Below are 15,752 nucleotides of genomic sequence, written 5' to 3'. Positions count from 1 at the left end.
ACAATTTTATAAGGATTAAATCTAATTTGTGTAAGCCACGTGATTTTGAATATGAGTTGAAGTTATGCACATTCTTACAAATTTACATACATGTTCATAACTTCAGCTCATAGCACCCACGGCTCAAGCATGGCGGCCGCTGTTAATTGTTCCGCTTTTTCTTCCGACGGTGAATACTTCGCTAATTGTGGAAATGATGGAAAGTTAAAAATTTGGGACACATTCACTAGTCGCTTGAAACAAGAATATATTTCTAATTTTCATCTCTCTTCTCCCTGTTGTGTTTTGACCTGGCTTTATGTCAACTCTTCGTCAACAAATACCACGGTAAGCCATGTGCTTTTTTATTTCATATTCATTTAAAGTAGTCAGCTTATTATCTCTTTCGTTTGCGTACCGTATCAGCGTACATGAATTGAAAGTCTTTACGAGTTCGATTGCAAAGATCGACATGTTCTTTCTCTTGCATAAATTAAAAGTTCATAACAGATTCGTAGGTTATCTAGCCAATGTAATTTGTAATATACTGTGAATATCTTAAAAAATAACATTTGAAATCACGTTTCGGAATAAGTATTAAGAAAATCATTCACACATTTATTATTCGCAATATCTTTGGTTATTTTCATAATTTCAATTATTTTAAAATAGCGCCCATTTATTAAAGAAGTTCAGTAAGCTGACTATTTTATTTTCTTATATTTCCAATTAAATAGAATTTTAATTCAGTATTTCTATAAATACACTTCGGAATTATTATGAAATGAGAACTTTTGCAGTGTTTTATTATTTTTCTTCCCCTAGTGTACACACTATATAATAAATATTTTTATGATTTCCAGCCTTCACCATGGAAGAAACGCAGAAAGAAGTCAGTTTCAGAGGAGTCAGCTCCCAAAGGCGTTATTGCTATGGGATCTACAAATGGAAAAATTACTCTTTATGATACAGCCACATCATTAGTTATTAATCAATTAGAAGGTCACAATGGTACAGTTACAGCTGTGACCTGGTCTGAGAATGTTGGACTATTTAGTGCAGCAGATGATCATCATATTATTCATTGGAACCTTAAAGAAAATGGAGTAAAATGCAAATGGAAATCTGGAAAGGGGAAGACAACATCCCTGGCAGTTTCAGAGGATGGAAAAAGCATATTGTCAGGGGAAAGAGTAGTTAAATGGTGGGATCTATCCACAAAACAGTTAATAAAAACATTTACAGGCCATGCTAATCAAGTGACATGTCTTTCTACTGTAAAGATACCATCTGGAAGTAACTATGTAATTAGCGGTGCTTGTGGCGATGGTTGCCTTAGCGTTTGGGCTTTAGATGAGGTAGGAAATGTGTCTTTATCTACCGATTAACAAAATTATTTCAGTTTGCGTGATAAGTATAATAAATTATATAATATTTCCAGAACAAAACTGATAGAACAGCTGTGGCGAGCTTAGCCCTACAAGACGATGCAATAAGCGTCTCTGTAAACATGTCTAAGGAGTCTCAGGTGGTTGTATTGGTAGTAACTAGGTCAGGTCAGGCACACCTGTTTCAATGCCAACAAAATGGTCGTGCAAAGCCATTGAAACCTAGCTTGAGTATTGCAGTAGCTTCTGACATAAGTCAAAAGGATAGTGTCCAACAAATTCCTATCTTAGATGCGAAATTAATGGAAGATCAAAAACTACTTTTGGCATATGGTGCATATCTTAATCCCACGTTTGAGAGGGTGATCCCAGATTTCTCTGAGAAAGTACAATGTTTGGTTCGTTCTGAAAATAGAAAAACTAAAGAGAAAAAGGAGGAAATTTCCAAGGTTAAAACTACTATAATTGAAGATAATGTGGAATATCTTGCACCAGGTGAATATCTGTCTCTTATTTTTATAGCATTATTGTTTGATTGTGATTGTGATTGATTGTTATTATATGATTTTTCGTATACAGGATTAATAGAGACTGCCCCAAAAAGAAGCAGAAGCAATTCTGGATCACAGTTGCTGTTAAAAGACAGATTAGAAAACTTAAGCCTAAACGCTGAAGCTAGTCCTGTAGGAAAAAGTACCAGTTCAGGTAGCAATAGGGCACAACTTTTGCTTCAAGGATTGAATAGTAAAGATAAGACTATCCTGAGCACAGTATTCGTTACAAAAAACGAATCTATCATTAGGAATACTATAGCTAAACTACCAGTACAGGCAATTGGACCACTAATTAAAGAACTGACCATCTTGCTCCAGGGTAAAACTTTCGCGTAAGATTTCCACACGTTATTTAGTTCTCGTATTACTTCTATATATGTTCTAATTAAAATATCAATTGATTTTGTAAGCATTTATTTATTTTGATTATTGATCCATTATAGGAGTAAAATGGCTGTGAGATGGTTGGAAGCATTGTTGGTGGCTCATGCAGGTCATTTACTATCGCAAGCAGACCTCATGCAATCGTTTGGACCGATTCTAAGTTTAATCGATGCCAAACTAACACTCCTGACAGAAATTTCGAAACTAAAGGGCCGTGTTTCCCTTATCACTGGCCAGATTTCACAAACAGTTGCAGAACAAAATAAAGAAGAAGAAACTTGTTTCGTGTATCAAGATTCAGGTTTGTATAGGAAATTCCACCTTAAAATGCAATTTAGCAATCTAACATTAATAGTATCCAACATATTTTCTAAAGGTTCACGGGAAATTGATAAATTGCAATTCGATATTTTTTAAAACATCACTCTTGTTTTCTCTCCTTAATCGTTTTCAAATAAATTTAATAAAAGTAAATTTAAACAGATTCCTCGGAAGAAGATGGTGGAATCGAGGATGAGGATTTAGAAAGTGAATCCGATGAAAATTGGGAAGAACTGTCTAATCAGGATGAACAAGATGAACAAAATGATCAAGATATCAGGAGTACAAACTCTGATGAAGAAGACGTAAATGAAAATCAGGACGATAATGAGTCTATATCCAGCTAAATATTAATTTAGGAACAACTTTTACATTAAACAGTTTTGAAAATGTAATTTTCTTAATAAAAATGCTGTTAAAGTCTGCACTATTTTAATATGAAACGTTTTAATAATTTATCCAATTGGCAAAGTATGATTTTTATTTTGTTCCAGTAAATATTCAAATTCCTGGGTATAATGAATGTGGGAAAGAAATTATAAATAAATGACTTTTTTCTACACCAATTATATAGTAATATTCTACTTTCCTCTGAAATAATTTTATTAAAAATCAATTAAAGACAGAAACGAAAATAATAAAATGTTTATAATTTGTGTCATCTTATCAATTATTATATTATATTAAAAGTATCAGAAACCATCATCAAGGAATGTGTATATATCATTCTTAAACGCTTGCGCCTTCTGCCACCTGTCACAAGGGGTGTTAACCTAGGACATGATTAAAGTTTTAAGGTTAGATAAGCATTGATCATTTATATGTTGCTGGCAAATTTATATAGAAAACTCAAGGAGTGTGAACAATCTTGCAAATTTTTTAAATGTATCTGGTTTGGTAAAACATATTGACCTGGCATTTTTTAAAATCTTTATAATATGGTAAGAGAAAGAACACTGTAAGAATAATTGTATAGTATAGGTTATTATTTATCATAGGTTATAAACTCATTTTTTAATTTAAAAATAAATATAAGAACTTTTTAGTTTTCAGAGTTTCTTTTTCCAAATATGTTTTTTAAATACAATTTATAATTCGAATAATCAAAGTTATATTCTGATTTCTTTTGAAATGTAAATTTCACTTTAGCAGAAAGGTTATCATTTGCGATTTTAATATAATAATAATACTTTACTGTGCCATTATAACAATTTGTAAGGTTGTTAAAATTCAAATATACACGTAATTTATTTTTTAGCCAATGTTAAAACATGACATTGAACTTCCATCACCAGTTCCTGATTTGCTATTGGAAAAGCATGCAAATTTTTTACTTTCATATGGCACAGACAAGGATGAATATGTAAGTAGTTATTATAATTGACCTGTTAATTGTAAGTAATGTAAAATACGAACAAATAGTTATTTATAGTTGTAACGTTTAAATGTTTAAAATGATAGTGATGTTACTATTTTAACTTTATTAAATATATAATGGTGCTTGTATGAAAATATATAATTATTTCAGATGTATTGTATAACGGAACACATGCGAATGTCTGGCATGTACTGGGGTCTAACTGCATTAGATCTTATGGGCAAACTTGAGCACATCAATCGGAATGAGGTTTTAGAATTCATAGCTCAATGTCAAACAGAAAGTGGAGGTATAGCAGCAAGTTTGCAACATGATCCTCACATTCTCCACACTTTGAGCGCGATACAAATACTCTGTATCTATGATGCTCTTGATGTTATTGATGTAGAGAAAGTTGTGAAATATGTGAAAGAAAGGCAACAACCAGATGGAAGTTTTACAGGTGATATCTGGGGCGATGTTGATATTAGATTTTCTTTCTGTGCTGTAGCAACTTTGGCGCTTTTGGTTAGTATTATGTTAAAATAAAATTGAATAATAGTGTTATACATATAAACAAAATTGAGAAGAAAGGGAAAATTATTATTTTAGAACCAATTGGATGCTATTGATGTTAATAAGGCTGTTGAATATGTGATGAAATCTATGAACTTCGATGGTGGTTTTGGATCAAAGCCTGGTGGTGAAAGTCATGCTGGCATGATTTACTGTAGTGTGGGCTTACTGTCAATAACTGGTAATTTCTTCCATTGCTTGTTTCTAGGACTACTTTGTTGTTAGTACAATTTTATGTCCATTATACCCCTAATGTAACTTTTGCAGGTTGCCTTAATTTAGTAGATGCAGATCAATTAAGTTGGTGGCTTTGTGAGAGGCAGCTTCCATCTGGAGGATTAAATGGTAGACCAGAAAAATTACCTGATGTTTGTTATTCTTGGTGGGTTCTATCTTCGCTCACAATTCTTGGACGACTTCATTGGGTTAATAAGGAACAACTGGTATGAATGTTCACAGAAAATCTAAGTCTCTACAAATTTGTTATTAAATTTGTTATTAACTGTTTAACGTGTTGATTTATAGGTGAAATTTGTACTAGCATGTCAGGACACAGAATCAGGAGGATTTAGTGATCGTCCTGGAGACGTTGCTGATCCTTTTCATACCTTATTTGGTTTAACTGCACTTTCTCTTTTAAACGCTGATTATCCATTGAAAAGGATCAATCCAACATTTTGTATGCCAGAGTATGTTATACAAAGGTTACAGCTGAAACCTTCCAGGCTAGACCAAAGTGATTGATATTTATTTCCAAATAATGAAATTTTTACGAATCAATAAGAAATGCGAAAATACAACGTAAATCTTTTGCACGAATTATTTTCACTTCTTTATTTAAACACTCGACATTGTTCGTTTTTACAGTGTATACCGAATGTATTATAATATATTAATGAAGAAAAAAATATGTGCTCAATGCAAGTTACTGCAAACAAGATTACAATTAAATGGGATAAGCACGACACTATTGATAGGATGTTAGTATGAAACATATATGTTCAATGAAATGATTCGCAGAATGATAAAATAATTGCTACATATATTCTTATTATCTATTATTATTTATTGTATTATGGTAATATATTACATTGTAATTGTTACTACCGCTTCTGGAAAATTCTTAGTATTTTAATAGGTCCGTCTGTTGCTTGTATAACTACTGTTTGTTTCGGTGTATTGCATTCTTCGTAAGAGAGACCATGAATTTCTGAAAAAAAAACAGAAACGTTAATGTTGTAATGTATTCTCATAATATGTCTAGTTTTCATTGGATGAAATTAAGTACCTAGGGTATGCAAAAACAGTGAAAATGTGTCCGCATTACGAATTGTTCCTGCAATAATGGCATATCTATTGTTAAAGGATAGAAAAGCCTTTAATGCCAACACTAATGCATTAAAAGAATACGGTTCATATAAAATATCAGCTCCAATTATTACATCTGGTACAATCCTGTGTTCATCCAAATATTCATTTATATGTTCCCAATTTAATTTCATTACTTCTACATTTGTATTATTATATTTTGTTTGCAATCCTAATCTGTCTATTTCTGCAATCTTTTGATTGTCTAATAAATTAAGTTTTACATTTTCACAGACCATTTCTAAGACTGATTTGTGGCAATCTGTGAAAATATATCTATTTGGAGAACAGTTTTTGATAATACACAGTCCTGTTAATCCAACTCCACAACCAAGTTCTAAAATGACTTTATTGCAAAATTCAGGTTCATTTTCAATACACCATTTACTTAGTTCAAGTGCTCCCTATGAACAATGAATATTATTACAATTGATACTGCAATTATGTAATAATAATAGAATAATTTTTCATTCCAATAATAAGCTACCTGCCAACAACATAGTCCTGTTGTACCTTCTGATATGATATTTGTACTCTCTTGTAGTGTTATATGATCAGATGAATCATTGCAGTTTATGAAAAAGTGCCGATAATGAATTAATTCGCTTGGTGAAGTAGATATTAAATCACAATACGCAGTATACAAGTTATCGTGAATTTTACCACCCTCTTGTTCAATCTAATTAAAAAGCAGTATCAATAAAAAAATTACACACATGAATAGTTTTTATATAATTCATATTTTTGTACCTTGTTCATAAGTAATTTCAAGAATGCTCGCTGATATGAACGTTTAACAGGATATTTCTTCATTAAATCATTACCTATTGTACTCTTTAAAATCTCTTCTTGTTTTCTACTAATATGAAATGTGTCAACATTTTGTTCAGAATCCTAAAATTTATATGTAAATGAATAACAAAATTGAAAGATTTATTTAAAACAGCAAATAAGAATTTACATACAAATATAACAATTTTGTGCAGTGGTGTGCAACAGAGAAATTGGACCTTTAAAGTGGTCATATAAAATAAACACTTGTTGCTTTTGTTTATTGAACAGTCTTTATTAAATAAATGCTCATTCAGTAAATTTGTCGAATTGGTAAAATTAAGTGTATTTGTTACGTCCTCGTCCATTTTATTAAAATTTTAGTATATACAAATCGTCTCTGATCAAATCCACGTGTTATACACAGAATAGAAAATATTCTATCTGTCAATCCGTCATGCTGTGTACATACGTCATCTATATCAATGTATACTCGGTGAATCAAAATTGATGTTACAAGAACAAAGGGAACAGAGTGTAATAAAAATTCATCTTAAAACATGTGAGTCTACATGGAATTCTTCGAATATGTATACAATTATTTTATTATCACATGTATTCTTGTAAATGTTGATAATATTTTTGCATTGCAATAATCGATATACATTACTATGTTATCATCATCAGAATTACGTAATACAAATACAATAAGAATAACTAGAAATCAAGTTGTCCAAAACGAGTCAATTAAACGAAAATTATAGCATGTGACATGCGATCACTGGATTCGACTGAACTTCGCGATGATAGTCAATACATAATTATAGTCATAGTCAATGACCGTAATCGGTGATATGATGATAATGTGATCATGGCACAGAATTCTTATAGAGATGAAACTCGTACTTTTTTCCAGTAACCAATTTCCAACGTGCAAGCGTTCGTAAATATACAGGGTGTCCCAAAAATGTCTCGCAATCTGGAAATGGCGGGTTTCTCAGATCATTGACATAACTTTGACATAACTTCTTCCTTAAAAAAAATTTTCTCCGAGACACCGTTAACGAGTTATTAACGAAGAATAGTGACCAATAAGAATCGAGTACGGTTGACGCGAGGCGGTCCAGCCAACCAGCGCACGAAGCCCAGTTCCGCTCATTGGCTCGGTCGCCTCGCGCCAGCTGAGCTCGCCTCTTATTGGTCACTGTTTTTCGTTAATAACTCGTTAACGGTGCCTCGGAGAAAATTTTTTTAAAGGAAAAAGTTGCTTCAAATGACCTGAGGAACCCGCCACTTTCGGATTGCGAGACATTTTTGGGACATTCTGTATGTACAAGTTCGTATTCAAAAGCGCATGCGTACAATCAATATATACATATAGCTTCAAGATATGTAAGAACATTCAATTCCATGTCTGACCTGATAAAAATAATATTTGATTAATATTCAGTTCATAAAATCGTCTATATATATTAAATACATTTTTCTATCATAATTACGTATCAATCTATCAATCACATTAACTTTCAAAAGCGGCAACACTGTCTGTTTGTAGATAAAAAATTTCAGAATCGTTAATAATCAAAGATTTTGACAGAAGTTCCGCCTCTGTAATATATAACGTGTCATGGTTTCGTTAGAATTTAAAGCAAAGATATGCATAGTGAATTTTGGTTTTATGTACAACACAAATGAAGAGAGACTGAGAAATTGAGAACTGCTGAGAGCTGAGACTGAACACTGATCCATCGAATTGCACCAAACTACTCTGAATTGAACGAACTTTGACAGCTGACAAGTCTTCTCTTACGTGTGTGAAGTGCTGCTAATGTCGCATGTTACTATCAGTTATGTGCATAGATATTTCGCACAGCTTATCAATTCATAATAAATTTCATTAATTATAGTATATCGTAATAGAATTTCTCGATCGAAATACCATAATAAAATGTAATTTTTTTGTAAGTAACGTTGCATTGATTTAATAATCAAACGACACCAGCATAATGGGAAACTTGCATACTTACGTTTTTAATATATTTTAATTGTATTACCTTATTAAGGTGAGTCCAATTAGCATTGTATTAGAGTACCTGTGATAATTTCTTGAAGATTTCTTAGTTACATGTGACTGTCTAATTTAGGTAATTAACAAATTTATGAGAATTCACGTAATGGCCTCAGCCATGGAGCAACAACAGCAGCAGCAACAACAACAACAACAGCAACAGCAGCAGACCACCCTGGAATTTTACCAGGCAATGGCTGATTTTAAAAACATGTTCCCACAAATGGATGACGATGTGATAGAGGTAAAATTCATTGATCAATTTTCATGTAAAATAAATAATTTTATGTTTCCTGTTCAAATAATATTGTATTTAATCTGATATTCTTATCGATGCATAGTTTTAAAATATTTTATATTACTTATACACAATCTTTAGGCTGTATTAAGATCTAATCAAGGGGCAGTAGATACTACAATTGATCAGTTACTTACTATGAGTACAGACAACGAAAATGAAAAGATTAGAAGCGAATTAGAACAAAATGAAAAATCACCGAGTACCTCTAAGTCTCCAAAAGCTGATTCAAGTGTAGCCTTAAAAAGTATACGTAAATGGCAGCCTGCTCTACTAGGACCATTACCAGAAACATTTCTCAGAGTCACGCAAGTTCCAGAAGACAATCATGACTCGTATTCAAAAGAAAATTCTATGTTGGAGGATGAAAGAATCTTTATGTTTCTTCAGAATGAAGAATTCATGGCTGAATTACGTTGGAATGAAGATTTCCTGTCAACATTGGAAAGTGGTATGCAATATTCATATACAAATGGTAATTAATAAGATATTCCATTTAGAAAAATGTTTCGAATAGAACTTTCTTTATTTTATGGGAATCTACATAATATTGCTTAAATAGAGGTGTCCCTAAGATTTAAGATGTCTTTTGAGTTTTTTATTTCAAAGTAAACTCTGTGACCTATACATGTTAATATTTTATGATTATACAAAGTCATTTCACTATGTAAATTATTTAGATTATTTATTACTACAACAATGATATCGTTTTTTAAATAACTATAACTAATTATTTTGTTTTATTCCAGACTCAAAAGTACCAGGGGCGAATCTCGAAAAATATGGTCAAGCTGGCCATGATGATGAAGATCTTTTCAAAGAAAGACTAAAACATATGGGCAAAGGTGAGAAAATTTATCACTTAATGGAAACATTATATAATACATATTATCATATAATACAAAATTATCCTTATAGTGTCTCGACGTAAGTTCGCGCAACTTACCAAAGTATTTACACGCAGTAAAAAACGTGGAGGTAGGCAATTACTAACACCAACAGCTTCTTGTGATGACTTACTGAATCCTGAAGAGTCCTCTAGATCTCAATCTTAGAAATCTTACTGATATTCCTTACTTTATTTAAAAGAAAAGACAACTTCAGCAACTCATAACTATAGTCCATATGTCGTCCAAAAATGTGGAAAAAGCATATCTATATTAATGCACTTAAACAAGAAGCTACAAGGCAGACTTACATAGAAATTGATTTGCTTCTAAAAATTGTACAAATTAGAGAACAGTTAGAAATTCGTTTTTGGTTGTGATATCACATGCAGTAATTAATGTATTATTATAATAATGTATTTATTACACTGCTTGGATATAATTTCACCCACAAGCTCAGAAAGATCAAAATGCAAAATATAAAAGTAATATCTATAGACGCTATACAAGAAATTCAAACCTGCAGAATATTTCGTATTTTAATAACTTAGTACAGATAAGTACACAGTCTCTATATAGTAACAGTACAATAATTACTGCCATTATATTGTTAAACTAAGGATTTGTGAAACTTTTTTTAAAGAATTTGATTTATCATAAAATATATTGAATTCTACTTCCTTTTTATAAATGGAATATTACTTTTTGAAATGAATCATTTTAATGTTGATAATATTTTTTAAATTTTATGAATGTTTTTTATAGAGGCTTTAAGTAATTTACTTTCATTTAGGGCATTACCATTTGTAGTGATTAGCAAATGTTGTTCATATGTAATGTTCACGAATATTGAATGAACGTAGTAAAAAGATATAGTGCAAATATTTAAAAGAAAAATAATTGCAACAAATTTGTGAGTTTATGTTTCGCCTATTGGCAATATAAAATTTGTTTACTTATAATAAAAGAGTATTGCGAACGAAGTTTTTAATCCGTTAATGTAAAAAAGGAAACTTTGTTCGGCATTATTTTGCGCACCATAATAATGTTAAATGTGCGAGCGCATATTATTTAAAATACTTAGTTACATCGCAGTTGTAATTATAAGTGTAATACATTCTAGTTCGTTCATCTAGTCATTACTTAATTAACGACAAGTATCAAGCATTGCAATATTGTTGGTCTAGGAAATATTTATATAATAATTGAGCATAGGTAGAATATTTACAAATATAATGGTACGTGCCACAGGCATGAAAATAAATTAAAGATATTGAGCTCAAATATACTGATATAAAAGGCAAACTACATTGTTTTCAATGACCCTTTGATAAATCAAATCTGTTCGATTCATTAACTTGTACCTTTATTTACTCTTTACCATTTAATGCATAATACAAGTTATAAAAGGATTATAAAAATAAAATAAAATTTATGGCGTATAAAATATTTTAAAGCTGTCTTTATAAAGCATACAATCGTAATATGTATTGCACAATTTTATGTTTTTTAAACAGTAGTAATGTACAATGCGGAATAGAATTTAATTTCATGATTAATATACAGCCTGACCCATTTTGTCAAATTTTCAGCGTCGCTTGAGTTTTATTACTATGTATCAGACTATTTAAAAAATACTCTGGCCCCAGATAAACTATAATAGAGTAACTGAAATTCTGCGCTTCTCTCCTTTAAGCGTTTCGACGTTAATGCCCTTGTTTGTTGTAACTTTTCGTCTCCATGGTCATTTTTATTTTCTGCTCCTTGCTTTTCTGTGCTTAAATGCTGTTCAACTGTTTTGAACCAGTGTAAACTGTCTAATTCCGCTGACTGATTCAAGAGAGCATTTATATAAGCGATTCCCATCGCAAAACCGTCGTCAGTGAAAGCTGCACCTGTTTGGTTCTTTTTAAACATTTTTTCTTTATTCGATATTGAATTGTCCACAAAGCTTAATGTTAATGGAGGCACAATCGCATAAAATTGTTGTAAGTGATGCGATTTAGTGTCTCTAAATGCTGATGCGAACACATCAACAAGAAGCTTGAAATATTGTATACCCTTGGTAAAATTTTGCACCAAACTAGCAATATCATCCTCCAAGCACCTCGCTGCAGCTTGAGTTATTGTACTGTAATTTAAGTCCTTGCATATTAATTCAAAAGACGCGGATGAATTAATATCTGGTAAAAATGAGATAGCATTCGAACTTGCATGTAATCCACCCGATCTGATTAATCGTACGTATCCCAATGCATTTCCAATTTGAGTTATTAATTGTCGAAACTGATCTAAGTAACTCAAACCGTCAGGCGTCATGCCCAATTTCCTAATTCCCTTCTGGAATTTCTCTGCTCTTTCATATGTGTAAGGTGTTGCACCATTTTCTCTTTGAGCTTTGATAAACCTTATGTCCCGCATTAACCTTGATTTTATATGCTCATCAAAAAGAAATTGCGAAAACGTGTGCAACTTCACACGAAGAAATTGATATACAAAGTTTACTGTTGTGCTCATGATACCAGTTCCATGAGTCCTAATGGAATTGGCTATATGTCGAATTCCAATGGTATTTAAATGCTTATTGTTGCTAGTATGTTCGATGAACGTTTGAGTATTTAAATTATATAAATACTTTGAAACAAATACATGAATATTCCGCATAATCTCTAATGCATCCAAACCTTGCTCTAAGGTTTGCGTAGGTAGATGATTCTGTACAGTATTAAGATTCAGTTTATAATGGGCAAGAGCATGCATCATTCGGTAAGTTCTCCAGTCATGCAGAGCCACTGTAGTAAGATTATAAAACATATTATCAAGATAATGTTCAATAAACCTTTTAGCATATATCATACTATTTGCCAAAGGTAATGGTAAAGATTGTACTACTCTTCCACCATCTTTTGTTTCCATATTGAATGGATTCGTAGAATCCAACTTTAAATGTGCATGAACATGAAGCCTTAGATTTGTTTCGATCTCATGACAAACAGGTTCTAATATGTTCTTAGTTAACATCTCTTTTAACTGTAGAATCCTCTTCGTTTTTAAATCCAACCCTTCTTGTTCATTAATGGTACTATTAAATGCTCCAAACAAATGTATAACATGACTTATGTTTAAATTACTGTCTGCTACAAAAGAGAAGTAAGCCGGAATTATATTCTGATGATGTAGCAATATAGAATAATCGCAAATTTCATTGATAACATTGTGCAACTCTGCTACAGTATCATAATTGTCTAATAACAATCTTAATTTCAGCATATCTTCCTCTTTGAATGTATCTGTTAACTGACTAGCACATGCTAAAGCGCATCTTACAATCAATCTTCTATCTGCACTCGCTGGTCCATTTAATAATTTCATACTCAAACTTATAAGTGACAAAGTGTCCAATCTTTCTTTGCTATAGCCTTTGTCTTTCTGTACTAAACTTTTTCGTGTATTTTCTAATGTGGCTAAAATGTAGTAACTTAGATACTGTAATACTTGATTCTGTGATTGCACTATGACTGGTCCCAATATATAAAATGTATTCTGCAAAGACTTTTGTACTTCTATTAGCCTGCAAATCAACTGAACAGTATTACGATTCATTGGTTTAATAAGTGCTGCATGCATGTTCATTATGAATGATACAGTTTCCTTAATTTGGGATAACAAAATAATTAAATCTATCAACAAAGACTGTTTCTGCCAGATGTCTGAAACTTGAAGAGTATTCTTCACTGAAACAGCCTGTACTTCTGTAGACCATGTAACAGCTCTATGAATTAAGTTGTTCACAGTTTGAGACAATTTTTGTGTTCTCGAGGTCAACAGCTTTTCCCCAATTTGTGGACTGATAGCATTGCCAGCTTCCTTTGGTAAGAAATCGCTTAAAAATTGACTTGGTATCCATATAACATTTCCGATCAGAGTAACAGCATAAAATTTCTTATTATTCTCAAGTACTCGTTTAATTAATTTCTTATCACAGGTACCGAATAATTTTATCACTACAACAAGACCAATATTTACTCTGATCCAATTCTTACTCAATGTTGTGCTGCTGCTAGATTTGTTTTCAATATCTGACATTACATTCTTTAAGTAACTAGTAATTTGTTCGCTCAGCATAGGACCTTTACTCACATCCATAACTCGTTCAATTGTTTTAGAAAAAATTCCTTTTTTTAATAAACATTCTTGCAAGTCCTTCAGCAACTTATCGAATGTGTGAAGCTTTGATTCCATTATACCAAACTGTGATGGATCATGGATAATAGAACGTACATGCATTCTGTATTTCTTCCATTGTTCTAGTAATGATGGTTGGGACTCTATGATTTCATCCAATGTTAAAGCAATTGCAAACAGATCGATGAAATGTTCTATTAGCACAGGTAAATAAACTTCATTAGTATTACCAGATAAGCTGGACAGTTGCTCTGTCGTCAAATGTACAACAGTCCATACCCTATTCACAAAAACAAATAAATCTTGTAAGTCAGACAGGAGAGATGTAATGCTTTTCTGATTATTTTCAATATCTCTTTCTCCATGCGTAAATAGTTTCTTATAGAAGGTCTTGGCTTCTATGTCAAGCAGTCTGATCTCTCTGCAAGTGGCAGCAACAGCAGCAAGTAACTTGGTCAAAAATTTATTTTCCATTTCTATTAAAAATATAAGACTGACATCTTCGACGGGTTTGAATACCAATCGCAATGGGCCTTCTACAAAATATTCTAATGTGGAGTCCGGCTTCCACGTTTTCTCTGCCAGCTGTTCAAAAAACTGTCCATATTTTCGCAAATGTATCGAACCTGCAGCTTTGTATACTGTTTCGTCCTTTTTCGAATTCCATGTTGTCGATTCTATCATTGCTACGTGGACTGTTTTTATTAGGTGCACCAACAAGGACACTGATAACACAGTAATTATCCGATGCACCACGGTTGCATGTAGAACGCGTTACTGTGCTCAGATTTATGATTAGCAGAATATAACGATAACACGAATCTTACGTGTCATTAACCGAAATAAGATTAATTAATTCAATAAATAGTTATTAAGTTCGGGGCATAAATAAGGCATACATAAATTACTTCAAATATTGACAGGAAAAGGTATATGTACATACATATATCAACCTGTCATCAACGATCAAGCATAGTTTGTTGGACTTACTGCGAATACATAACCACAAGAGGGCTAACATGAATATGTAGAGGAAATTTTATTACACGTGCTTAATCCGTGTTATACATAGATTAAACTTGAAAATGTTAAATATAATAATGTCCACGATAAGTTCTATTCCGTAGTTTTGTTATATTATTACTTTTCCTCTAGCGATTAATTTAAATAAACCCCTATAACGTAGACAATTTAGCGACCTCTGGAAGTATGTAACAATTGAAAAGAAATATAAAGTTTTGAATTGAGCGCAATTTCGCGCCATCTGTATAAAAAAAAAGAAATGATTCAAATGTATTATCACGGATTACCTTTGTTAACGCTACTAGAAGTAAAATTAATTTGTTTCGTTTAATGTGTCCTTATACATATAAATAATATTATATAGCAAAATAAAGATAGAAGTGAATAAATTCTGTAATTAATGCTTTTACATGATTATAATTAAACATGGAAAGGGGAAGATATGGGTGCAGATGCAAAGATTAATTTTTTATGTTTTTGTCTAAAACTAACTTTCTTTATTCCTTTCATCATTAAATTTTTCATCATTGTATTCAATGTGATTTAATTTCTTTCACTTCATCCATATCTCTTTGTGTTATCTGACTATATAC

The 15,752-nt window shown here is 31.8% G+C and overlaps 5 protein-coding genes across 6 annotated transcripts; 3 read left to right on the top strand and 2 right to left on the bottom strand.

The window, feature by feature from the left end:
* The first annotated feature begins 99 nt into the window (after positions 1 to 99).
* LOC117222377 (WD repeat-containing protein 43) lies at positions 100 to 3,069 on the top strand. The gene is made up of 6 exons (XM_033474034.2): positions 100 to 327; positions 843 to 1,337; positions 1,421 to 1,862; positions 1,947 to 2,253; positions 2,365 to 2,606; positions 2,789 to 3,069. The coding sequence occupies exons 1-6, from the start codon at positions 130 to 132 to the stop codon at positions 2,971 to 2,973; spliced, it is 1,869 nt and encodes a 622-aa protein (XP_033329925.1). The 5' UTR covers positions 100 to 129; the 3' UTR covers positions 2,974 to 3,069.
* A 312-nt stretch (positions 3,070 to 3,381) lies between these two features.
* Positions 3,382 to 5,378, top strand: betaggt-II (geranylgeranyl transferase type-2 subunit beta). The gene is made up of 6 exons (XM_033474036.2): positions 3,382 to 3,567; positions 3,885 to 3,989; positions 4,155 to 4,511; positions 4,596 to 4,740; positions 4,827 to 5,002; positions 5,085 to 5,378. The coding sequence occupies exons 1-6, from the start codon at positions 3,565 to 3,567 to the stop codon at positions 5,301 to 5,303; spliced, it is 1,005 nt and encodes a 334-aa protein (XP_033329927.1). The 5' UTR covers positions 3,382 to 3,564; the 3' UTR covers positions 5,304 to 5,378.
* Positions 5,379 to 5,604: 226 nt separating this feature from the next.
* LOC117222378 (protein-lysine N-methyltransferase EEF2KMT) lies at positions 5,605 to 7,963 on the bottom strand. Its single transcript, XM_033474035.2, has 5 exons — positions 6,893 to 7,963; positions 6,678 to 6,821; positions 6,415 to 6,606; positions 5,848 to 6,331; positions 5,605 to 5,769 (listed from the first exon to the last, which is right to left on the bottom strand). Exons 1-5 carry the CDS (start codon positions 7,064 to 7,066, stop codon positions 5,663 to 5,665), a joined length of 1,101 nt encoding a protein of 366 aa, XP_033329926.1. The 5' UTR covers positions 7,067 to 7,963; the 3' UTR covers positions 5,605 to 5,662.
* Positions 7,160 to 11,256, top strand: LOC117222380 (CUE domain-containing protein 1). 2 transcript variants are annotated; one of them, XM_033474039.2, is made up of 5 exons: positions 7,160 to 7,260; positions 8,843 to 9,010; positions 9,146 to 9,515; positions 9,814 to 9,909; positions 9,983 to 11,256. In XM_033474039.2, the coding sequence occupies exons 2-5, from the start codon at positions 8,858 to 8,860 to the stop codon at positions 10,117 to 10,119; spliced, it is 756 nt and encodes a 251-aa protein (XP_033329930.1). In that variant the 5' UTR covers positions 7,160 to 7,260; positions 8,843 to 8,857; the 3' UTR covers positions 10,120 to 11,256. The 2 variants fall into 2 exon arrangements, with proteins under 2 accessions (XP_033329930.1, XP_033329929.1); XM_033474038.2 differs by lacking the exon at positions 7,160 to 7,260 and adding an exon at positions 8,626 to 8,761.
* A 142-nt stretch (positions 11,257 to 11,398) lies between these two features.
* Positions 11,399 to 15,459, bottom strand: SWIP (strumpellin and WASH-interacting protein). Its single transcript, XM_033474053.2, has one exon. The coding sequence runs from the start codon at positions 14,818 to 14,820 to the stop codon at positions 11,575 to 11,577; it is 3,246 nt and encodes a 1,081-aa protein (XP_033329944.1). The 5' UTR covers positions 14,821 to 15,459; the 3' UTR covers positions 11,399 to 11,574.
* Positions 15,460 to 15,752: the final 293 nt, after the last annotated feature.

The sequence above is a fragment of the Megalopta genalis genome, chromosome 5, assembly GCF_051020955.1.
Source record: "Megalopta genalis isolate 19385.01 chromosome 5, iyMegGena1_principal, whole genome shotgun sequence".
Classification (NCBI taxonomy): domain Eukaryota; kingdom Metazoa; phylum Arthropoda; class Insecta; order Hymenoptera; family Halictidae; genus Megalopta; species Megalopta genalis.
This window is presented reverse-complemented; position numbering and strand designations above follow the sequence as displayed.

What these genes read in the sequence shown, in the direction of transcription:
- LOC117222377 (XM_033474034.2), top strand. Translation starts at nt 130, where the DNA reads ATGGCGGCCGCTGTTAATTGTTCCGCTTTTTCTTCCGACGGTGAATAC. An exon ending in CTCCAGGGTAAAACTTTCGC is followed by an intron (nt 2,254 to 2,364) that starts GTAAGATTTCCA and finishes GATCCATTATAG; the next exon opens with GAGTAAAATGGCTGTGAGAT. An exon ending in TTTCGTGTATCAAGATTCAG is followed by an intron (nt 2,607 to 2,788) that starts GTTTGTATAGGA and finishes AAATTTAAACAG; the next exon opens with ATTCCTCGGAAGAAGATGGT.
- betaggt-II (XM_033474036.2), top strand. An exon ending in GCACAGACAAGGATGAATAT is followed by an intron (nt 3,990 to 4,154) that starts GTAAGTAGTTAT and finishes TAATTATTTCAG; the next exon opens with ATGTATTGTATAACGGAACA. An exon ending in TAGCAACTTTGGCGCTTTTG is followed by an intron (nt 4,512 to 4,595) that starts GTTAGTATTATG and finishes TTATTATTTTAG; the next exon opens with AACCAATTGGATGCTATTGA.
- LOC117222378 (XM_033474035.2), bottom strand. Translation starts at nt 7,066, where the DNA reads ATGGACGAGGACGTAACAAATACACTTAATTTTACCAATTCGACAAAT. An exon ending in TGCACAAAATTGTTATATTT is followed by an intron (nt 6,822 to 6,892) that starts GTATGTAAATTC and finishes TATAAATTTTAG; the next exon opens with GATTCTGAACAAAATGTTGA. An exon ending in CAGGACTATGTTGTTGGCAG is followed by an intron (nt 6,332 to 6,414) that starts GTAGCTTATTAT and finishes CATTGTTCATAG; the next exon opens with GGAGCACTTGAACTAAGTAA.
- LOC117222380 (XM_033474039.2), top strand. Translation starts at nt 8,858, where the DNA reads ATGAGAATTCACGTAATGGCCTCAGCCATGGAGCAACAACAGCAGCAG. An exon ending in CCTGTCAACATTGGAAAGTG is followed by an intron (nt 9,516 to 9,813) that starts GTATGCAATATT and finishes GTTTTATTCCAG; the next exon opens with ACTCAAAAGTACCAGGGGCG. An exon ending in ACTAAAACATATGGGCAAAG is followed by an intron (nt 9,910 to 9,982) that starts GTGAGAAAATTT and finishes TTATCCTTATAG; the next exon opens with TGTCTCGACGTAAGTTCGCG.
- SWIP (XM_033474053.2), bottom strand. Translation starts at nt 14,820, where the DNA reads ATGATAGAATCGACAACATGGAATTCGAAAAAGGACGAAACAGTATAC.